This window comes from Apodemus sylvaticus, chromosome 4 (genome assembly GCF_947179515.1).
Source record: "Apodemus sylvaticus chromosome 4, mApoSyl1.1, whole genome shotgun sequence".
NCBI classification, from domain to species: Eukaryota; Metazoa; Chordata; class Mammalia; order Rodentia; family Muridae; genus Apodemus; species Apodemus sylvaticus.
This window is the reverse complement of record NC_067475.1, coordinates 434,316-459,171: the sequence shown is the minus strand read 5'-3', so window position 1 is coordinate 459,171 and position 24,856 is coordinate 434,316. Positions and strand designations below refer to the sequence as shown.

Genomic DNA, 24,856 nt, shown 5'->3' with positions numbered 1-24,856 from the left:
GAGATCTTCAGTCTCTTTCTTTAGGGACTTGAAGTTCTTGTCATACAGATCTTTCACTTGCTTGGTTAGAATTACTTGGTATTTTGTATTATTTGTAACTATTGTGAAGATGTCATTTTCCTAATTTCTTTCTCAGCCTGCTTATCCTTTGAGTAGAGGAAGGCTACTGATTTCCTTGAGTTAATTTTATATCCAGCCACTTTGCTGAGGTTGTTTATCTGGTTTAGGAGTTCTCTTGGCATTTTTGGGGTCCCTTAAGTATACCATCATATCATCTGCAAATAGTGATTTTTGACTTCTTTCTTTCCAATCTATATCTGTTTAACTCCCTTTTATTTTCTTACTGCTGTGGCTAGGACTTCCTGTACAATATTGAATAGGTAGAGAGAGTGGGAAGCCTAGTCTAGTCTCTGCTTTTAGTGAGATTGCTTCAAGTTTCTCTCCATTTAGTTTGATGTTGGCTACTGGATTGCTGTATGTTGTTTTTACTATGTTTAGGTATGGACCTTGAATTCCAGATCTTATCAAGATTTTTACCATGAAGGGTTGTTGAATTTTGTCAAACGCTTTCTCAGCATTTAATGAGAAGATCAAGTGGGTTTCTTTTTCTTTCAGTTTGTTTATATAGTGAATTACATTGATGGATTTCCATATATTAAACCATCCCTGCATCCCTAAGATAAAGCCTACATGATTGTGGTGAATGATCATTTTGTTGTGCTCTTGGATTCAGCTTGCAAGAATTTTATTATTTTTGCATTGATATTTACAAGGGAAATTGTTCCGAAGTTCTCTTTCTTTGTTGGATCTTTGTGTGGTTTAGGTATAAGCATAATTGTAGCTTCATAGAATGAATTGGGTAGTGTTTCTTGTTTCTATTTTGTGGAATAGTTTGAAGAGTATTTGGTATTAGGAATTCTTTGAAGGTCTGATAGAATTCTGCACTAAACCTATCTGGTCCTGGGCTTTTTCTGGTTGGGAGACTTTTAAATGACTGCTTCTATTTCTTTAGGGGTTATGAGACTGTTTAGATGTTTTTTTCTGATCCTGATTTGACTTTGGTACTTGGTATCTGTCTAGAAAATTGTCCATTTCATCCAGATTTTCCAGTCTTGTTGAGTATAAGCTTTTGTAGTAAGATCTGATTTTTTTTTTAATTTCCTCAGTTTCTGTTGTTATGTCTCCCTTTTCATTTCTGATTTAGTTAATTTGGATACTGTCTCTGTGCCCTGTGGTTAGTCCACCTAAGTGTTTATCTACCTGTTGATTTTCTAAATAACCAGCTCCTGATTTTGTTGATTCTTTGTATAGTTCTTTTTGTTTTGACTTGGTTGATTTCTAGCTTGAGTTTGATTATTTCCTGCTGTCTAGTCCTCTTGGATGTATTTGCTTCTCTTTTTTTCTAGAGTTTTCAGGTGTGCTGTCAAGCTACTAGTGTATGCTCTCTCCAGTTTCTTTTTTGGAACCACTCAGGGCTATGAATTTTCCTCTTAGCACTGCTTTCATTGTGTCTCATAAGTTTGGGTATGTTTATGCCTTCATTTTCATTAAATTCTAAAAAGTCTTTAATTTCTTTCTTGATTTCTTCCTTGGCCAAGTTATCATTGAGTAGAGCATTGTTCAGCTTCCATGTATATGTGTGCTTTCTGTTGTTTTTGTTGTTATTTAAGATCAGCTTTAGTCTGCCGTGATCTGATAGGATGCATGGGATTATTTCAATCTTGTATCTATTAAGGTCTGTTTTGTGACTCAGGATATGGTCAATTTTGAAGAAGGTACCATAAAGTGCTGAGAAGAGGGTATATTCTTTTGTTTTTAGGATGAAATGTTCTATAGATATCTGTTAAATTCATTTGGTTCATAATTTCTGTTAGTTTCACTGTGTCTCTGTTTAGTTTCTGTTTCCATAATCTGTCCATTGATGAGAGTGGGGTGTTGAAGTCTCCCACATGATCTGCTTTTCAATGATGATGAAGGATGATGAACTTGAACATCTCAAAAGTGCTTCTCAGGCATTTGAATTTCCTCTTTGAGCATTCTCTGCTTAGATCTGTATTCCATTTTTTAAATGAGCTACTATTTCCTTGTCTTCCCATTTTGTTTTAGTTCTTTATATAGTTTGTATATTGTATCTAATATGTAGTTGGTAAAAATTGTTTTCTATTCAGTAGCTTTCTACTTTGTCTGACTGATGGTATTCTTTGTAATACAGAAGATTTTCAGGTTTATGAAGTCTCATTTATTAATTTTTGTTTTCAGTGCCTGTGCTCTTGGTATTCTGTTCAGAAGGTCTTTTTTGTGAGTTCAAGAATATTCCTCTATCAGATTTGATGTATCTGTTTCCATAGCTATATTTTCTTTCCCCTTCCTTAGGAAATCTGTCTTCCTGTTATCTCTTTCTCTCTCTTGAAAACAAAAGAGATGGACTTCTAAGTAAAAAATAATATAATAAATACAATACAATACACACTAACAAATTGGAGTTGGACAAAATTGATAGGGAAAAAAGCCTAAGAAAAGACCGAAGAATCAGAGACCCTCTCATTTGTATGCTCAGGAATCCTATAAAACCTCTGGAAGCCATAATTCATATGCAGAAGAACTGATGCAGGCTCTATGTGTGTTGCCTTAGTCTCCGATGATTTCACCTTTTTAAACTTCTGAATAATGTTCCAGTGCATAAATGTACCTCATTTTTTTTCTGTTCATTTGTTGATAGACATTTAGTCTGCTTATAATTTCTGGCTACTATGAATTAGAGCAGCAATAAACGTTGTTGTGCAAGTGTGTCTATAGTAGGATAAAATGTCTTTTGGGTGTGTGCCCAAGAGAAGTGTACTTTGATTTTAAGATAGATCAATTCCTATCTTTCTCATGACTGCTGCAGTGATTTCCTTACAAGCTGTACATTTTTATACTCCTTTCAGCAATGGATGAGTGTTCCTCTTCCTCCATATCCTTGCCAGCATGATCTTTTTGTTATTTTACTGATCTTGGCCATTTTGATTGGTATAAGATGAAATATTAAAGTAATTTTGATTTGTATTTTCCTGATGACTAAGGTGTTGAAAATTTTAGTGCTTCTCAATATTTGAGTTTCTTCTGTTGAGAATTCTATGTTTAGATCTGTACCCCATTTTTTAAATTGGGTTATTTGTTTCCTTGATGCCCAGTATTTTGAGTTCTTTATATATTTTAGATATTAGTCCTCTGTCTATTGTATAATTAGTAAAAATATTTTCCCATTCTGTACCTTACTGCTTGTTTGAAATTGTGGTGTCTTGACACACAGTTTCATGGGGTCCCATTTATAAATTGTTGTTTTCAATGCCTATCCTATTAATGTTTTATTCAAAAGTCTTTTCTTGTGCTGATGAGTTCAATACTTATTCCCTACTTTCTATCAGATTCATTGTATCTGGTCTTAAGTTGTGTATTTGACCCATGTAGACATGAGTTTAGTGCAGAGTGATAGATATGGTTCTGTTTGTATTATTCTACATGCAGACATTCAGTTTGACCAGTATCTTTTATTGAAGATGTCCTTTATCCCATTGTGTATTTCTAGCTTCGTTATCAAAGCCAGGTGTCCATAGATGTGTGGAACTATGTTTGGGTCTTCAGTTTGTTCCATTGATCAACATGTCTGTTCTTGTGACAATATCATTATATATATATATATATATATATATATATATATATATGGACAGAGAGAGAGTAAACCCAATAGTACAATTTGACATATAATATAATTTGAGATCAAAGATGATGAAACCTGATGTTCCCAAGAATTTTATCATGAAAGGGTGTTGGATTTTGTCAAATGCTTTCTCAGCACCTAATGAAATGATCATGTGGGTTTTTTCTTTGAATTTGTTTATATACTGGATTACATTGATGGATTTCCATATATTGAACCATCCTGCATCCCTGGGATGAAGCCTTCTTGATCATGGTGAATGATCATTTTGATGTGTTCTTGGATTCGGTTGGCAAGAATTTTATTGAGTATTTTTGCATTGATATTCATAAGGGAAATTGGTCTGAAGTTCTCGTTCTTTGTTGGGTCTTCATGTGGCTTATGTATCAGAGCTATTGTGACTTCATAGAACATATTGGGTACTGTTCTTTGTTTCTATTTTATGGAATAGTTTGAAGAGTATTGGTTTTAGGTCTTCTTTAAAGGTCTGATAGAATTCTCCACTAAACCCATCTGGTCCTGGGCTTTTTTTGATTGGGAGACTATTAATGAATGCTTCTATTTCATTATGGATTATGGGATTATTTAGATTGTTTATCTGATCCTGTTATGACTTTGATACCTGGTATCTGTCTAGAAAATTGTCCATTTCATCTAGATTTTCCAGTTTTGTTGAATATAGGCTTTTATAGTGGGATCTGATTTTTTTTTATTCCTCATGTTTCCCTTTTCATTTCTGATTTTGTTAATTTGGATACTGTCTCTGTGCCTTCTGGTTAGTCTGGATTTATCTATCTTGTTGATTTTTCTCAAAGAACCAGTTCCTGGTTTGGTTGATTCTTTGTATTCTTTTTGTTTCTACTTGGTTGATTTCAGCCCTGAGTTTGATTATTTCCTGCAGTCTTCTCTTGGGTGTATTTGCTTCTTTCTGTTCTAGAGCTTTAAGATGTGCTGTCAAGCTGCAGGATTAATATAGTAAAAATGGCCATCTTGCCAAAAGCGATCTACAGATTCAATGCAGTCCCCATTCCATTTGAAATGGAATTTGAAATTCCAATTGAATGGAATTTGAAATTCCAAATCAATTCTAAACAGTTAGAAAGAGCAATTTGCAAATTCATTTGGAATAACAAAACAAAAACCAAGATAATCACCATCCCTGACTTCAAGAGGTACTACAGAGCAATAGTGATAAAAACTGCATGGTATTGGTACAGTGAGAGGCAGGTAGGTCAGTGGAATGGAGTTGAAGACCCAGAAGTGAACCCACATACCTGTGGTTACTTGGTCTTTGACAAAGGAGCTAAAACCACCCAGTGGAAAAAAGACAGCATTTTCAACAACTGGTGTTGGTTCAACTGGCAATTAGCATGTAGAAGAATGCAAATCGATCCATTCTTGTTTCCTTGTACAAAGCTCAAGTTCAAGTGGATCAAGGACCTCCACAAAAAAACAGATACACTCAAACTGCAGAAGAGAAAGTGGGGGAAGAGCCTAGAACACAAGGGTACAGCGGGAAAGTTCCTGAACAGAACACCAATGGCTGGCTTATGCTCTAAGATCAACAATAGACAATTGGGATCTCACAAAATTGCAAAGCTCTGTAAGGCAAAGGACACTGTCAGTAGGATAAAATGGCAACCAACAGATTGGGAAAAAGTCTTTACCAATCCTACATCTGATGAGAGAAAGCTAATATCCAATATATATAAAGAATTCAAGAAGTTAGACTACAGAGAACCAAATAACCTCATTTAAAAAGGGGGTAAAGAGCTAAACAAAGAATTCTCAACTGAGGAATATGGAATGGCTGAGCAACTAGCATGTACAACGCTCAAGTTCAAGTGGATCAAGGACCTCCACAAAAAAAAAAAAAAAACAGATACACTCAAACTGACAGAAGAGAAAGTGGAGGAGAGCCTAGAACACAAGGAAACAGGGGGAAAGTTCCTGAACAGAACATCAATGGCCTGAGAAGCCTAAAGAAATATTCAACATTCTTAGGTGATTCCACCTCACACCAGTCAGAATGGCTAAGATCAAAAACTCAGGTGACAGTAGATGACAGCGAGGATGTGGAGAAAGATGAACAGTTCTTCACTGCTGGTGGGATTACAATCTGGTACAATCACTCTAGAAATCAATTTCGTGGTTCCTCAGAAAATTAGTCATAGTACTACCAGAGGACCCAGCTATACCACTCCTGGGCATATACCCAGAAAATTCTCCAGCATGTCATAAGAACACATGCTCCACTATTTTCATAGCAGCTTTATTTATAATAGCCAGAAGCTGGAAAGAACTCAGATGTTCTTCAAGTGAGGAATGGATACAGAAAATGTGCTACATTTATACAATGAAGTACTACTAAACTATTAAAAACAATGAATTCATGAAATTCTCAGGTAAATGGCTGGAACTGGAAAATATCATCCTGCATGGGATAACCTAGTCACAAAAGAACACATATGGTTTTCAATCACTGGTAAGTATATATTAGTCCAGAAGTTAGGAATACCGAAGATATAATTTACAGACCACATGAAACTCAAGATGAAGGAACACTAAAGTGTGGATACTTTGCTCCTTCTTAGAAGGGGGAACAAAATACCCATCAGAAGGTATAAAGAGACAAAGTGTGGAGTAAAGACTAAAGAAAAGGCCATCCAGAGACTGCCCCACCTGGGGATCCATCCCATATACAGCTACCAAATCTAGACACTATTATGGATTCTAACAAGTGCTTGTTGACAGGAGCCTGATATCTCTGTCTCCTGAGAGGTTCTGCCAGTGCCTGACAAATACAGAGGGGAATACTCCCATCCAACCATTGGACTGAACTCAGGGTCCCCAGTAGAGGAGCTAAAGAAAGGATCCAAGGAGCTGAAGGAGTCTGCAGCCCTATAGGTGGAACAACAATATGAACCAACCAATACCACCAGTGCTCCCAGGGACTAAATCACCAACCAAAGAGTACACATGGAGGGACCCATGATTCCAGCTGCATATGTAGCAGAAGATGGCCTTGTAGCACATCAATGCGAGGAGATTGATCCCCCTCTCCCTGGTCCAGTGAAGTCTGGTTGCCCCAGTGTAGGGTAATGCCAGCACAGGGAAGCAGGAGTAGGTGGGTTAGTGAGCACGGGGAGGGGAAAGGGATAGGGGGTTTTTTGGGAGGGAATAGGAGGAAAGGGGATAACATTTGAAATGTAAATAAAGAAAATACCTAATAAAGTTTAAAAATAATTACATGGTGAAACCTCCAGCAGTTCTTTTTTTCATTCAGGTTTTTTTGTTGTTGTTGTTGTTGTTGTTGTTGTTGTTGTTTTGTTTGTTTGTTTTGTAGCTATCCTGGGTTTTGGGATCTATGTGAAACTAAACATTGTCCTTTCAAGTACTGTGAAGAATTGTATTGGGATTTTGGTAAGGATTGCATTGAATCTGAAGATTGCTTTTGGTAGGATGGCCATTTTTACTATGTTAATCATACAGATCGAGGAGCATGGGACATCTTTCCATCCTCTGATATCTTCATTTTTTTTTCTCCAAATACTTAAAAATTTTATCATACAAGTCTTTCCTTTTATTTGAACCTAATGTGGAAACCATTTCTCAGATTTCTTTCCCAGAACGTTTGTCATTTTATGTTCGAAAGCTACTACCAATTTTTGTGATTAAATTTGTATATATCTGCTTTGTTGAAAGTGTTTATCAATTATAGAAATTCCCCCAGGGAAAAATTTGCAACCACTTCTGTATACTCTCATATCATCTGCAAATAATGATACACTTCCTTTCAGGTTTGTATCCCCTTGATCTCCTTCAGTTGTCCTATTACTCTAGCTAAGATTTCAAGTACAATGAATATGTGTGGAAATAGTCAATCACCTTGTCTTGTTCTAGATTTTAGTGGTAATGCTTTGAATTTCTCTACATTTATGTTTATTTTTGTATGGGCTTACTATAAATGGCCTTTATTCTGGTGCAGTATGTACTTGTATCCCTAATCTCTCTAGGACTTTTATCATGAAGTAGTGTTGAATTATGTCAAAGGCCTTTTCTGTATCACATGAAATGATCATGCGGTTTCTCTTTCAGTTTGTTTATATGGTGGATTATATTTATTGATTTACATATGTTGAACCATCACTGCTTCTCTATTTGTTCATGGTGGATGATCTTTTTGATGTATTTTTTGGATTTGGTTTGCAAGTATTTTATTGAGAATTTTTGCAATTATGTTCATACGGGAGATTGGTCCTTAATTCTTTCTTTGTTGGGTCTTTATGTAATTCAGGAATCGGAAACTGGCCTCATAAAATTAGTTGAGCAATGTTTCTTCTGTTTCTATTTTGCAAATAATTCAAGGACTATTGGGGTTAAGTCTACTTTGGAAATCTGGTGTAATTCTTCACTCAAACCCTTATGGCCCTGGGTTTCTTTTGGTTTGGAAATTTTCATTACTGCTTCTGTTTCATAGGGATTATAGGTGCTGTGATCTAAGCAATGGACACTATAAAGTCACACCATGTGACAGATTTTACATGGGAGGTTTTTTGGGGGTGGGAGGTATGCAAATGCTGCCTCTGGGTGAGATAGAGGGAAAATGAGAATGGGGAGGGGAGACATTGACTTTTTATAAGAGGATCTAGTGCTTGCCCTTAGGGAGGATGCAGGATTAATGGTGACAGTGGAAATAGGTCCCTGGGGCAGGAAGTGGAGATGACTGGTTGCTAACAATAGGTCTGTTTAAATTGCTTATCTGATTTTGATTTAACTTTTATAAGTGTACATATCAAGAAAATTACACATTTCTTTTAGATTTTCTAATTTAGTGGTATGCAGTAGCCCCTATGGTTGAGTATGTGGTTAGTTTTAGAGAAAGTTTCAGGAGCTGTTCTTTTTCATATATGTACAATGTTCCATAAATATATGTTAGATCTAATTGACTTATGATGTCACATAGTGCTAGCATTTCTCTTTTCAGTTTTGTCTGGATGAACTGTCAGTTGGTTTGTTGAGAGTAGGGTATTAAAGTTACCCTGTATCACTGTGTGAGGGTCAACATGTAATTTAAGCTGTTTCTTTTATGAACTTGGGTTCTCTTGTGTTTGATGTATAAATGTTAACAATTGCAATATTTTCTTGGTGGATTTTTCCTTTGATGTTCTATTCTGATTAGTTTTGGTTTGAAGTCTAATTTGTTGAATATTAAAATAGCTACACCAGGTTCCTGGGAACATCTTTTTCTATTCTTTTACCCCGAAGTCCTGTCTATCTTTGATGTTAAGGTATATTTGATGCATGCAGCAGAAGGATAGATCCTGTTTTTGAGTCAATTCTGTTTGGTTTTTGCAGAATTGAGTCTGTTGTTGTGTTAGAAATGAGCAATAATTGTTGATCCCACTATTTTATTGTTGTAATATAAGTCCTCTTCCTTTTTGCATTTCTAATTTATTCTTTTTGTTTTCTTGGGTGTGGTTAGATTCTTCAGGTTGAAGTTTACCTAGTACTTTCTATAAATAGACACTGTTTAAATTTAGTTTTTATCATGGAATATCATTTTTTTCACAATCTATTGTGATAGAAAGATTTGCATGGTATAATACTCTGGAATGGATTCTGGTCTCCTACAATTTATAGAACATCTCTTCAGGTCCTGCTGGCTTATAGAGTCTCCATTGAGAAGTCAGGTGTTATTCTAATAAGTCTGCCTTTATATATATTGGGTATTTTTCCCTTGCAGCTTCAATATTCTTTGTTTATTCTATATATTTAGTGTTTTGATTATTATGTGACACTGAGAATTTCACTGATCCAGTCTATTTGGTGTTCTATATCCCTGTTCCTTGATAGGGACCCCATTCCTTAGGTTGGCAAGTTTTCTTCTATGATTTTTTAAAAATATTTTCTGTGCTTTTGACCTGGGTTTCTTTCCCTTTCTGTGTTCTTATTATGCTTTGACTTGATCTTTTCATAGTGCCTCAGATTTTCTGGATATTTTGTGCCTGGATTGTTTTTAGATTTAACATTTTCTTTGACCAAGGTGTTCATTTCTTCTATCTTACCTTCAACACCTGAGATTCTCTCTTCCATCCATTGTATTCTGTTGGTGAGACCTACCTATGAGTTTCCCATTCAAGTGCCTAAATTTTTTATTTCTAGTTTTCTCTCAGTTTAGATTTTTTTTTATTGATTCTTCCACTTGCAAATCTTGAACTGTTTTCCTCATTTCATTCCACTGTTTTCATAGATTTTTAAAGGGATATTCATTTCTTCTTTAAGGACATTTATATATCCATAAAGGCTATTTTGATGTCCCTTTCTTGTGCTTCAGCTATATTGCATTTCTCAGGACCTACTGTACTGTGGATGCCAGGGTTTAGTGGAGATCTGTTGTCCTTTCTCTTCTGATTGTATTTTTAAGGAGGGTCTAGACATGTGGGTTTGGGATGATTATAATTCTAGGTGTTGATATCTGGTCTTGTCTTTGTTGTGTGAGTGTTCTATTCCTTGTTTTCTTTTGCCCTGTTTCTTAGGAGAGTGTGGTTGCCTGGTAAGGAATGCTTTTGAGATCCTGCCAGATGTGGCCACTGAAGGCCTCTACTTAGAATGTGTTTCTTGGTATTGGTAGCTGACACTTACAGATGGAGAAGTGATAACAGTGGGGTATGCTGAGGGGAATCACAGGAGGGATGAAAGCAGGTGTGCCCCAACATCTATCTTGTCCCCTGGCAATGGGAGAAGAGAGAAAGGAGAGGCCACAGCAGGTGGTCTGCTACAGAGTTGGAGGTGAAAGTGGGGGCTGAGTTTGTAGGAAAGGAAGGAGTAAGGATCTGAAGATTGCCTGCTTGCTTTCCTAGCTTATCTGCCCCAGGGAAAGTCTATGGAACTTGAAGGTGAGACAAATGGTGAGAAGAAGTGTAGATCTTCATGGTCTGCTAGAGAAAAGCAGAGAGGAAAGGAGCTAGCAATAGGTGGTCTGCTACAGAGCCTACCCTACGATGAGACTGGGAGATTAGATTTGGAAATCTAGGGAGGAGGGTGAGTGAAGGTTTGGAGATTGCTTAGTACTGCTGCTTTTAAGTCAATTGAAACTATGTAGAAAACTGTATGGCTGAAAGTTGTAAGCTACAAAGTTCAACATTTTTGAGTGTTAAGTAGTGTATAATAAAGTAGGAAATTGGAAGGATAACGGATACTTGTGTTTTTGTATGGTATGAAAGTTTTATCACATTTCAGTGAAATTATTATTGACCTTAAGTTTCATAAATTTTCTAATTGCAAAGCAAAGTCACAGGTCCTTGCCTTTAAATAATGTATAATTATTACTATTATAATATCTTCTTGTAATAAGATGATGAAGGTGAGTCAGATTCCTCTGGACTCTGAAGGCACCTATACTCACATGTATATACCTACACACAAATATGCAAATAAAAATTACATATCTTTTAGAACAAAACATTATACCTGTTTTAAATACTTCAGTATGAAAAACAAAACTTTTATGAGATAATTTTAAAATTATGTTGTAGCAAATAAAGTTTCTAATGCCACAAAACATTAAGTATATAGTATACATAATGAAAGACACTGAAAAAGAACGATACACAAAACTGTTTACATATATTTATTGAAAGCTTAGACACATACAAACCATGATAAGTTTGTGATTCTCGTTAGGGGAGTGGTAAGGTTTTAAATAGGAGAAGATTTTCTTGTACTTAGAAAAAGGACAACTATTTAGTAAAATATCAACAGTTACTGTTTGATGGTTTATATTCTCCTCTTGTTTGTATCCTTAAAATGCCTCATATTAAGATGAAGAACAAAATGCACCATAGTCAAAAGAAGCAAGAGACTAATTCCTAAAATTGGAACGAACTGTCAAAAGGCTGGAAGTATATAGAAACTATGGGAGTTTTGATGTTTTTTTGTTTGGTTGGTTTTTGGTTTTGGTTTTGGTTTTTTTGAGACAGAACTCTGTAAAGCTCTGGCTATCCTTAAACTCACCTGTAGACTAGGATGGCCTCAGACTCACAGAGCTCCACCTGCCTCTGTTTCTTGTGTGTCATAATTAAAGTCAGATACCAGCAATACACAGCTATGTTTTTTTTCTTTTTTCCAAAGAGATTTACATGACAGCTTCCTAGAACTATTTGTACGTAAGAATTATTTCTTCAACCAAATTAGTTCTGATTGTAACCCTGAACCGAATATAAGCAAAACTGAAATGTGCACAGTATACGAAAGAAACAAGAAACTGCTAAGATACTTTAAAAATTTAATGGTAATATTGATTTAATCTAGAATTTTTATTACTTGATAATGTAAATAAATCAGACTTTTTGTATCACTTTAAAAATATACTCTTGAAGTTTATTATTTTATCACATCCTTTTTAACTCCATATTATTTTGGTACCAGATTTCCTGCAACTTCTCCACTTAAAACTTTTCCACAAAGACATACAGAAATCAAGAAAACCAACATGGAGTACTTTTCCAAAAACAAAGATAGTATTTTTAAATTACGAAACCTATCTCATAAAACTCCTAAGAAGCGTGGATTACATTTCTCTCAGGTAAAATATTCTTTTATTAACCAATAGTTTAAAAAGCATTACCATGTGGTTAATAGTAACATTATTTCAAGTAAATGATGCTTTAATATTTGAAGCCAATACTGAAATCTCCTAATTTACAATCTCAAAAGAAAGAAAAGAAATATGTGTTAATGTGTTTGAAACCTGTAGAAACAGTGTTGAATACAATAATGAGGTACTCTTGTAAAGGACTTTTGTAATATAATATTTTGTCATTTGTTATTCTTCCTATTTGTGTTAATCAGATTTCTGTGATAAAATATTTGAAAATCACTCTCAAATACTCCAAAATCACTCCCAACCTCAGATTCCAAAACTTACGTCTATATTCTCTAGTCTCTGTTACTTTTGGTCTTATAGCAAGGCACTACAGTCATAATAGGAGCATGTGAGGGAGTAAGCGGGAAGGTAAAAGAAGGAAAAGGGTCCTGGGCTGGGGTACCAACAGCTCCCTGAACAACCTGCTGCCTATGATACAATTTCTTTCCATGAGGCCTTGCCTCTTAAAGGTTCTGCCACCTAGTGGGGCAAGGTTGGACATTCAGACTTCTATATGGATTGTTTGCAATAGCCCTAGAATTTTATAACTCTTCAACTCATCCCTCTCACTAGTCTTTTCTAAAAACCAAACTATTAGACACAAAATACCTAGACACAAAGTTGATCAGTATGTGTTGGGAAAGCTACAAAACTGAAAACTATGTGTTCCATTACTTTTCAAACACTTTATAACTCCACGGTAGACTTTGACTTATACAACTAAGTATGAAAAACAGTACTTCAATAAAGAAACTGGAGATATATCAAGAAAGACACCCAAGGTCAACTTCAGTCCTATACACACATGTGTGTGCACGCACACACGCGTGCGCACGCACACACACCAAACAAATCTGTGTTAAAAAGTGTTCAACATTCCTTTAGTTTGAGTATAAACTGTAACAAACCAAAGCATTTTTCTCCCTTCAGGAAAATACAGAAAAGATAAATCATGAAAGAATAACCAATGAAGATCTAGAAATTGCACCTGACAACCAAGAAATAAGCCAGGAAGATGTTGAAGAAGTTTGGAGATACATTATTATGATTTAGTAAGACAAAAATAAGCAATATTTAATATTCTGAAGTATGTGGATTATTACTTTGATTTTTTTCATCCAAATATGCAAATGAATAAAAACATTACTTTTCAAAGCTTAGAATTTAAATATGCATGTATGGCTTTTAATAATTGCTTTTGGTACAGATCTAGTACAGAATAAAGAAAGAAGTTGTACTTTTTAAGTCATAACTGTAGTTTAAGTTTTTATTGGATTTGTCTGAATTTTGTTGAGTAAGTATATATGTAAAAGTAAATAGAAAATATTTGAGAGAAAAATAAAGTACTCTTATGACTTTTTTATTGCAAGTCATGTTCTATTCCTCTTACTTTATAAAGAAAAAAGTTGTTTATGCTCTTTTTAGCCTGCAAACCATTTTAGGTTTGCCATCCATAGAAGAACTCATAAACCCAAACCAAGTAATTCCTCAATATATAATGTACAACATGGCCAATACAAGTAAGCATGGAGTGGTCATACTACAAGACAAATCAGGTAGGTGTTTAGAAAAGAATTTGGAATCTTTTCAAACCTAGTAACCAAAAGTGCATTTATAGGTTAGTGCAGAGATCTAGATATAGAAAGTAGAACACTTTCCCAGGACACATTCACAATAATGATGCAATTTTTGGAAGTAAATATTATTTATGCTATCACAAAAAAAATTATTTAGTTACTAAAATGAATTAATATGGCTTTAAAAATATGACAGTGATAAGCATCCAAAATGTAGACAATAAAAACTATTATTACCAACACTTGTGTTAAGTATGTACAATGTGCCAGATATTTTGCTAAAGATTTAGTGATGAACAAGCTAGATATGGTGACAACTTAGATATTTGAAACAGGCCTTAATGTAAGAGTACTCTGATATTCAGACATAGTTAATTTCAGTTATAAGTTTCACCTAAATCGGTAATACCCATGTAAGATACCAATAAAACTAAAGTGGAACTAAATAGAAGTAGTAGAGTAGATAAAGATGAGATTTAGTTTATATCTCAACAACCCCTTCCTAGATTATTCTTGATTCTGAGTAGCTACTTCTTTTAAGTATTATAGATAGAATCAAACTCGAGATCTTTTTAAATTTTTAATTTTTGTGTTTTAAAGTATTGATCTGTCCTGGGCCAATAAATAGCTAAGCTGATAAGAGTCCTTGAAGCTAAGTGAAATATAAAGTCTAAAAGTGAAATAAAGCGAAATAAAATATGCGATCATAAAAATGATATGGCTTAATATACATTTTTTGCATTTTTTTATCTAGACGATCTTCCACACTGGGTATTATCTGCTATGAAGTGCCTAGCAAATTGTAAGTAAACCAAACCACAAGAGTGTGTGTGTGTGTGTGTGTGTGTGTGTGTGTGTGTGTGTGTGTGTTGATATGTCCAACCATTTGTCTGTCTGTCTGTGTGTTCTATTAACGGTGTTTAAGAAGATTAAAGAAAATATTAAAATTGTGAGTCAAATGATAGTCAAGTGAAATTTATTATAAGCTCTTTATTTTCTATGCGAAAGTTATTTTGTGATTAAAATCTGTCATTTATGGTTCAGTTTAAATAAGTCATAAACTCATAGGCTTATAGGATTTGGAACACTCTTAGTAAAATCTAAACTGCAGTAATTGCCACAATGAGGCCCAAAGGCTTAAGGTGGCAGTTTAGAAGTAAAATAGCATATGCGTAAAACCTGAATCAGAAATAAAGATGCATTCAGCCCATGTTCGTCCTTTTTGTGATAGATTACTTCATAGAATGTATTAATAGAAAAGGCTATGTTAGTATTCTATAAACCAAATTTTAGCATTTTATTGCTCAGTCTTTGCTATAGTATTTACTCTCAAATTGGGATTTCTTCCCCATCTTAAATCGTTCAGTTCCCAGATACAAGACACACAATTGTTATATTTATTATAAGCCTTTATCAGAACTAAAGCTTGGCCAATATCTACTCACCATACTATTATGTCCACTTCCCTATCAATAACCCTGAGTTATAACTTGCAGTGTTCCATTTGGGCTGCTCTTAACACCAATGGTCAGCCCTCATGGCCACGTTTTCATAACTCACCTATTCCATGATGTCTCTCTACTCTCTACCTTCTACTCCCTCTTCCTCCTCCTGGTAGTCTCCTACCCTTAGCCTGGGAATTCATACCTTGACCTCTCTTCTACCTAGCTATAGGCTTTCGGCATCTTTATACAGCCAGTAGTTTTAAATTAAGGTCACATAGCATTACTTTCTGTGCATGCACATTCTCTTATACCTAGGGACAACCAGACCTTGAGGGCTAGTATTTAGCATTATAATACATAGCAAAAGACCAAACCTCAACAAACCATATTTTTAGTAATCAGTAATACTTGGTTTTTATAGTGTAAGTCTCTGGTTTAAGTACAAAAATCTTACAGCTTTCAAAATAAATTTTAAAAAGTCACAAAGATATATGCTTTTAAGTTATCAAAAGTTAAAATGTATCTTAAAAATTTAGTGATAGATGTCATTTTCCAGTTATTATAAAATTAGTATTGTTGAAATTTTAATAGGATTAAATGTTGAAGATAATATTCCTTATTGTATATCAAAATTGCAGAATAGCAAAATAAATAGCAATTATGTAATAAGCTGCAGAAACATTTTATTCGTGGAATTAAGACAAAGAGCCAGGATTTAAGCATAGACTTCTGAATATCTTCTTCTGTAGTTTCCCTGTCCAACTGTTTTGTTCTCCTATGACACATGGTTAACAACACATATAAGCATACTTACAGAAATTTCATAATAGTCTTAAGAAATAGTCTTAAGAATACTATCCACAATTTTTTTCCAAAGCTGAAAAATCAAAATGCTCAGAACCTTCTGTTAATGCAATGGACCTAGAACTCAACCCTACATTATCTAACTATAAATTCTTTGGTTTTATTTCTAGTGAACCCGTGTTTTCTATTTTAGAAAACTTACTAATGATTTTTTTATTCGATATAATCTTTATTTAAATTTCAAATGATACCCACTTTCCTGGATCCCCCCTCTCCGAAAGTCCCATAAGCCTTCTTCCCACCCCCTGTTCCCTAATCACCTCCTTCCCAGTTTCCTGTCCTGGTATTCCCTTATACTGCTGCACTGAGCCTTTCCAGGACCAGGGGCCTCTCCTTCCTTCTTCTTGGGCATCATTTGATATGTGAATTGTTTCTTGGATATTCTGAGCTTCTGGGTTAATATCCGCTTATCAGTGAGTGCATACCATATGTGTTCTTTTGTGATTGGGTTGCCACACTCAGGATGACATTCTCCAGTTCCACCCACTTGCCTAAGAATTTCATGAATTCATTGTTTTTAATAGCTGAGTAGTATTCCATAGTGTAAATATACCACATTTTCTGTATCCATTCCTCCATTGAGGATATCTGGGTTCTTTATAGCTTCTGGCTATTATAAATAGGACTGCTATGGACATAGTGGAGCATGCTGGGGAATCCTCTGGGTATATGCCCAGGAGTGGTATAGCGGGGTCCTCTGGTAGTATTATGCCCAGTTTTCTGAGGAACTGCCAGACTGATTTCCAGAGTGGTTGTACCACCTTGCAACCCCACCATCAGTGGAGGAGTGTTAAAGAGAAAACTTACTAATGATTAAAGGTGAATTGAGGCCAGCCTGATATACACAGTAAGTTATAAGATAGCCATAGTGACAAAATAAAACTCTGTCTTGAAAAGAACATGACAAACACATAAAAACATGTAAAAGTTAAGTCTGGTTCATCCCAGCCCTATTCCCTTAGATATAAGACTCAGACTTAAAATATATTTACAAATACCTTGACTGTATAGCTAGGCTCTTCTCTGACTAAATCATAACTTCATAGAACCCATTTATTTTGGTCTACATTCTGCGCTACTGCTAAAAATCTGTGCTTAGGTACCATGTGTCTGTCCCATCACATCTTCCCAGGCAAATCTTCCACCTGGCACCATCCTAGAATTCTTTCTACCTCCCATATGTCTCACCTCCTATTTCCTGCCTAAGTTATAGACCATCAGATTTTTATTGACAGGGTTCCATACAGGCAGAAGATATTCTCTCTACAAAGAATATTTCTTATGTCTGTTTTAGAGAAATACCAAGTTTGGTCTCTATAAAAACTAATACTAACTTTTAAACTATTATGTATGTGATTTGCTTTTTCTTTAATCATTTTGTAATGTGTATGCTTACATGTAAAGACACACAAAACGTTGGAAGCAGAAAAAAAACTTTGTTTCAGGAAAAAGGATATTTGATAATAATGGCTGTAAAATCTGAATGTGTATTTTGTTCACTTGGGAGATATCCATAAGACTCCCATGTGCTTGAATTTTTTTTTATATAAACCATGTCCTTGAAGATTTTTATAAGAGTCCCAAGTGGAAGTTTAGAGACCACTAAATTAGAGAGTGCAGAGCAAGTAATTCCAAGAATGTAAGTTCGTAACTTTCCCTTGATAGATTCTAACCTGTGTATAGAAGTTTTTGTTTTTAATAGATCAATAGTGATTAATTAATAATCATGGTTATTTCAATAGAAGTATTAAGTCTAATACTTAACAATGACAAAATATTAAAATCATTTACAAATTTTAAAGTGAATAAGTAAAAAAATAAAATAAAATTTTAAAAAATCGAACATAATAAAAGCTTGGAACAACATCTAATGGTAGTGAATTTGCATGTAAACAATTCCTTTTAGTCTTCTTGATATGCTCATGTTGTGACTGTTTTTTCTACTAATTAATACATTAAAATTTATTCATGAAAGTATTGACGATTTTCAAAGGATGACTTTGAAGTTTTTGTTATCATTCAAGTATTCTTGTCTTCACAAAATAAATTATAACAAAATCTCATTAAAATAATTGATGGTTTTAAAAATATTCCATATTTTACCATACATATTGCTTTATGTACAGCTTTTCATATACTAAAATAATATTAAAAGAAAATACAAGCCAGAAGCTGTTTACAGTATCATCCAGTGAAAGGATAAAAAATGGGGCTAGAGAGATGGCTTGGAGGTTAAGAGCACTGACTGCTCCTCTAAAGGAGCCAGGTTCACTTCCCAATACCCACATGGTAGCTGACAGCTTTCTGTAACTCCAGTTCCAGTGGTCTGTGGCACCAGGTATGCATGTGGTGCACATATATATGCATGCAGGCAAAGTACTCTTTCACATAAAATAAAATCTTTAAAAAAGAGTAAGAGATATGAATTGATTAATTGCATATTTTGTAGCATGAATTGTTAACTATAGCTCCTTCATGAAATATAAGTTTAAACTTAAGCATACTTTTAATTGTATTTAAATTGAAATTTCTTTTGCCTTCTGCTTCTTAGGGCCAAGAAGTAATGACACCAATAATCTAACTTATGTTGGATTTGAACGTGATGTATTCAAAACAATTGCAGATTATTTTCTAAATCTCCCTGAACCTCTACTTACATTTGAATATTATGAATTATTTGTCAACATTTTGGGTATGTGTGAATTTTACTTAATATTTAAATTTAGTCTATTTAGAGACCTTAAGTTTCTTTAAAGTTAAAAGTCTAAAAACATGGTAAATATGAATGTGGTAGAATATAAATTATTTCAGATTTTAATAATACTATGGTTATACCAAATCATATCGTTCAAATATACTTTAACACCACTTGCTCTGAAATCTACTGTCCTATGTAGTTCTGGCACAGCTCCCTAGAGTTAGCCCTAATCTTACAGGAGAACAGTTCATATCCACAAATCTACCCTTACTTCTGGTGCTGGCAACCAATAAGCTCCCTTTGCTCCCTACACTTATGCTCAGCTACCTACCAATTAAAAGGTCCCCTTGAACTCCTCTATAATTTAGTAGTTCAATCATGAAACCCTGGAAAGTAATTATGTTTGTTACGTTGTTTTAAGAAGGATTGAATTCAGGAACAGACAGAGAAATGAGATACACCTGGAAGAGAATAGAGGTGACACAGAGCCTCTATAACCTCCCAGGAAAGACACCCTGAACAGCTGTATGCGTTCATCAACCCAGAGCTACCTTAGCTTCATTGTTTCAGAATTTTAAGTAGGTTTTATTAGCTAGGTATAATTGTATAGTTGATTAAGTTTTTTTGTTGCTGTTTTTTGTTTTGATTTCTTTTTGTTTTCTTGATATTGACCTCAATCTCCATCTCCCTTCCCTTTACAAGAGGTTGTAGGCAATAAAGATATGTGACTAGCCATGAGTTACATTAGCACAAACTCATGTATGTTGCAATAGCTCCTCTTGAATAACAACATTTATCACTCAGGATATTCAAGGATTTTAGTAATTCTATGCCAGTAACCAAGAAGATATATCAAGTATAGATATAGCTATCTTCATGTGCTGTTTTTGCCTACCTCTGGATCCAACCAATCCATAATCAAAAATGTTTAGTTTTTAATGTAGCTACTACATAGAACTACAGGGTATTTTTTGTTGTTTTAGTTTGGTTATTGTCATTATTCTCTAAACAATAAATATGTACGTAATGCTTACCTTGAGTTAAATGAATAATCTGGAGAACATTTAAAATAAATGCTTAGGTTATATGTATGTGCATGGTACACCATTTTAGATAAGAGACATGAATTTGCAAATTTTTTCCATTGGCATCCCTGGAACCAGTCTTCTCATAAACACTGAGATGACTATATGTGTGCTGTTATATATACAGTTGTTGTATAATTAAAGACTTTCAAGTACTTGTAAAAGTAAAAACAAGTATTTTTATAAGTGTGTTCTGATTTGATTTTCCTGATTGTGTTGTTAATTTAATTTTTAAATGATTTATATCACAAATGGAAATACCACTAGTCAGCTTGCATGTTTATAACTGAATGTTGCATGTGTCCTATTGAAATGGCTTCCAAATTAAGCAACTGCTATGTGTTATCTACTAACAGTGTATATTATTATAGTGATGCCTTTTTTATAACTTTACTTTGTTTCCGTTTTATTTTTGTCCACTGTCTTGCAGTTGTATCTTAATTTTTGTTTCATTTTCTGGTAGTTGTTTGTGGCTACATCACAGTTTCAGATAGAACAAGTGGAATACATAAAATCCAAGATGATCCACGGTCTTCAAAAATCAATGATTTAAGCAATTTGAATTTCTTCAAGTCAACTGAGTGTCTTCTTCTCAGTCTACTTAACAAAGACAAAAGCAATGAAGAGTTGGATTCTACTAAGAGACTTCAAAGAAGTGATCAAGGATTTCAAGAAAAATATGCCAAGAAAATGCAGTTAGTTAATTTAAGAAACAGAAGAGCTAGTGCTAATGACATAATGGGAGGAAGCTGTCATAATTTAATAGGGTTAAGTAATGCAAATGTCCTGTCCTCTAACATCAAACCAAGGTGCTCTTCTCTGGAAGGAATTGTAGATGTGCCAGTGAATTCAAGTGAAAAAAAGTCCAATGTCTTCTACCAGTCTGTTCTGAACATAGAAGAACAAAATAGTAAGCAATCATTAGTGTCTGCACCCAAAGAGAAATCCCTATTTAATCTTCACTCAGAGGAAAATGCTCAGCAGCCACACTGTGTTGGTTTTAAAAGAACTTCTGCTTTGACTGTTCAAGACCAAGAAGAATTATGTAATGAAAAGTATAAGTCAAAACAGCTTTGTAGATCTCAGAGCTTACTTTTAAGAAGTAGTACAAGACAGAATAGTTATATCAATAAACCAGTGGCTGAAATTATAATGAAGCCAAATGTTCGACAGGGCAGTACAAGTAAACTCGGAGAGTCTAGTGCCACAATCAATAAGAGACTGTGCAAAAGTACCATAGAACTTTCAGAGAATTCTTTACCTCCAGCTGCTTCTGTATTGACTGGCACACAAAGTAAGGCTGTTTTTGGTGCATGCAATGTTAACTTTTAATGTTTACTAACTCAGCTTTGTATTCCTGGCTTTTCTTCTCTGAAATTGCTTTGTTCTTTCCTTGAGGAGAAATTATTGTATAATACTTTGGTCATGGCATAACCAACATTTATTCTATTCTACTTAAAGCACTTAATTTCTTTTCCTTTAATTTCATTTAATCTGTGTCACTTTTATTTTATAAGTGAAGGATTTTAATACTTAGAAATAAGTTGCAAAACAAGTTATTATCTTGCTGTATTTTAAAGGAATGTAGAAGTTTGTAACCATAATTGATAGAAGAATACTATTATATTATCCTTGTTGTGTAACTGTATTCTTTTCAGTTGAAACCTATTATCATTGATGATTTTTTTTGGGGTGATGATATTTTTGCCTTCTAGGTTTGCTGCAACCTCATTTAGAAAGGGTTGCCATCAATGCTCTGCAGTTATGTTGTTTGTTACTTCCTCCACCAAATCGTAGAAAGCTTCAACTCTTAATGCGTATGATATCACGAATGAGTCAAAATGTTGATATGCCCAAACTTCATGAAGAAATAGGTACGAGATCATTGGTAAGTTGAATTTTTAAGTATAATTTTTATTAATTTCTCAAGAATTTCATAAATATATACAATGAATTTTGACCATATTCACCCATTCCTACCTCTCCTCCCAACTTCATATCCTCATTTTTAAATAAATCATTAAGCCCAATTAATGTGGCCCATATGTACATGGAGCTAGAGCCATCAATGGAGAATCATTGATCTAGCTGGGGCCATACTCCAAAAGTAAACTGACTTTCCCTCCCCTAATAACCATCACCTGTCAGTAGTTCCTTGGCTTTGAATGGGGTTTGTATATCCCTCCACCTCCATACTGGAATGTTGATTGGTTTGATCTTGTGCAGGCAACCATTTTTGTGAGTTCATGAGTTCATTAGTCCTGTCATATCCAAAAGACCCTGTTTGATTCAAGTTCTCCCTAATCTCTGTGTCTTCTGTGATATTCCCTGAATTGTGTGTGTGTGTCTGTGTGTCTGTGTGTGTATGTGTCTGTGTGTCTGTCTGTGTATCTGTGTCTGTCTGGCGGTATTTCTTATCATGGAAAAAGTAAGCCATAAAACTAAAATATGACCAAGCTATTTGAAAGTGCTCCTTAAGAGATATTTCTGTCTTATAATGCTTGAGTTAGAAAATCCTTCAATAATAAAATATAAAATATTTTAAAAATCATTTTAAAGAAAACAAAGCAACCTCAGAAAAACAGAGCCATGTATGCAAATTACAAAATGGAAGTCTAATAATTTCATAGTGGTAAACTACTCTACCAAGGTTATATTCTTAGTTTTTATTTGTTTTGTATGATTAGTTAGTTCATTGTTGTTTTATTTTATGCCAAATATTTGGATTAGAAAGTTGGTTAAATTTTAAAACATAAGAAAGACAGACCCTAAAAACGTGACCTTTTTTAGCAGAAAATAGTATTACACAAATTGTTTGGGCTTAGGCTCTTATACTTTTACCTTTTATTAATCTTAGCAGAAGACTCTGTATTCTTACTAATTTTGTACACCTCACAGTAAATCAGTCAGACCAAAATATATCACCTTGTATTAGTTCTCTTTGATTGGGAGGGAAAAGGATTTGTAGGTACTGCTAAAACCTGAGAGCACTACAATGGTGAAGTAGAGAGTGAGGAAATAAACAATGAATAATCTGTCAAAGTGTTTCAGAGAATATGGCAGTGGGAAAGTTATATATGATGAATAATGACAATAAGTCATTGTGGACAAGAAGTAGTGGAAAACAAAACAAACCAAAACAAAAACAAAAGAGAACTATTACCAAGCAGTCCCAGATTCAGGCTCATTGGAGAATGAAGATAGAGAGATTTATATGTAGATATCAATGGGAAATGAATCTTTGAAATTCTCTTTCTCTGTCTCTGTCTCTCTCATTTTTCTTACAAATTGTCACTTTTTAGATTCTAACTTAAGTCTATAAAATATTCTCATAATAATCCTTGGCACTCAGCTGTTCTGCTCATCATTGTGGATAACAATGAAAAAAGAGATTAAAAAATAAAAATATTCATAAATATTTATAGCATTTTTGAAAAGCATAAGAATTTAGTACAGGATGGTGTTTGAAAGGGTGATAATTTTAGTTTTCTACTTTTTGGTTTTAAAAGTTATTAGGGCATGTAAGTAAAATTTGCCGAACAAAATTTTGGAAATGTGAGCCTTGTAAAGGAAATAGGAAAGGAAAATCAAGGCAGAAGAAAGACTTTTTTTAGTTATCCTCATTGAGATGGTAGTTACAAGTATAAAAAGGTTTCTTTGAAGAGAAGAATATAGACAAAAAGCACAAAGCTGAGGACTGAGCCTTGGAATGAAAAGATAATTTCATGTCAGTAATTATGCTATGTGAATATTATTGCAAATATTTTAAATCAAATTTAAATATTCTAATTATTATGTTTTGTAGATACAGATTATATGGCTATAAGGGTAATAAGTTTTAAGGCAAAAATTTTTCCAGTTTCAAAATTCTTGTGATGGAAATAGAGATGTGTGCATTAACTCACTGCCTAAACATTAATTGCCATTAACAACCATTGTCCAGAGTTTCAAAAGATAAATAGTGCCAACTTTGCAACTTCTGCTGAACATGTGTTCCATATATTATACAATCCTGGTTTGTGGTTTTGTAGAATTGGTTTAATGTAATAAGTCCTTATTCTCTAACAGTTTTTGGCTTAACGCTTGCATCTCTATGTTAATGGAAGCTGTGATGTATATTAATAAAATTATGACAAATTGAAATAAAAACCTGTTATAGATGATCCATTAGAACTTTGCTAACACAAGTTTTTACTGTAATGTAATATAATTAAATTCTTATCTTCCTATCTATAACAAATTATTTCCATGTGTCTTAAACTGAAGGATGCTTATCATTTTATCCCTATAAATCATGTAATAAAAATTGAAAATTATTGACACTGTACTTTATATGAATACTTGGGTTCTTAAATTGGCATCTTTTTGTAGATGATAAATACTTTTTCTCGATGTATCCTATGTTGTGCTGAAGAAGTGGATCTTGATGAGCTTCTGGCTTCAAGATTGGTTTCTTTCCTAATGGATCATCATCAGGATATTCTTCAAGTACCCACTTACTTACAGGCTGCAGTGGAGAAACATCTTGACTACATTAAAAAGGGCCATGTAGGTATTTTGAGCCTTAAAAATCTCTGCATTACTTATTAGCAAGTAGCAAATCCAACTCAAAGTAACATCCCCAAAGGGACGTTTATTAGTTCATATAATCATTCTCTAAGTCAGGAATGTATAGAGCCTGGAGACTCATACAGCACTGGGACTTTACTTGGCCTTTTCTCTCTTGCAGTTACATGTTCACAAATGTTTCCATTAAATTGTGAGAAATATGGTTATTAAAGTTCCTGCATACAACATTGAGTTTCAAATCAAAGTAAAAAGAAAAATATTCCTCTACTTC

The 24,856-nt window shown here is 34.1% G+C and overlaps 1 protein-coding gene across 3 annotated transcripts in view; it reads left to right on the top strand.

Annotated features, from left to right (window-relative positions):
• Window positions 1–24,856, top strand: part of Depdc1 (DEP domain containing 1) — a 36,468-nt gene that overhangs the window by 8,159 nt on the left and 3,453 nt on the right. For 2 of the 3 annotated variants that reach the window (XM_052178837.1, XM_052178836.1), the window contains 8 exons: window positions 12,131–12,287; window positions 13,278–13,399; window positions 13,773–13,903; window positions 14,679–14,726; window positions 18,785–18,925; window positions 20,480–21,310; window positions 21,732–21,904; window positions 24,388–24,564. In XM_052178837.1, the coding sequence (XP_052034797.1) occupies window positions 12,195–12,287; window positions 13,278–13,399; window positions 13,773–13,903; window positions 14,679–14,726; window positions 18,785–18,925; window positions 20,480–21,310; window positions 21,732–21,904; window positions 24,388–24,564 (1,716 nt within the window). In that variant the 5' untranslated portion in view covers window positions 12,131–12,194. The remainder of the gene's footprint in view (window positions 1–12,130; window positions 12,288–13,277; window positions 13,400–13,772; window positions 13,904–14,678; window positions 14,727–18,784; window positions 18,926–20,479; window positions 21,311–21,731; window positions 21,905–24,387; window positions 24,565–24,856) is intronic. The other variant, XM_052178838.1, reaches the window with a different exon arrangement.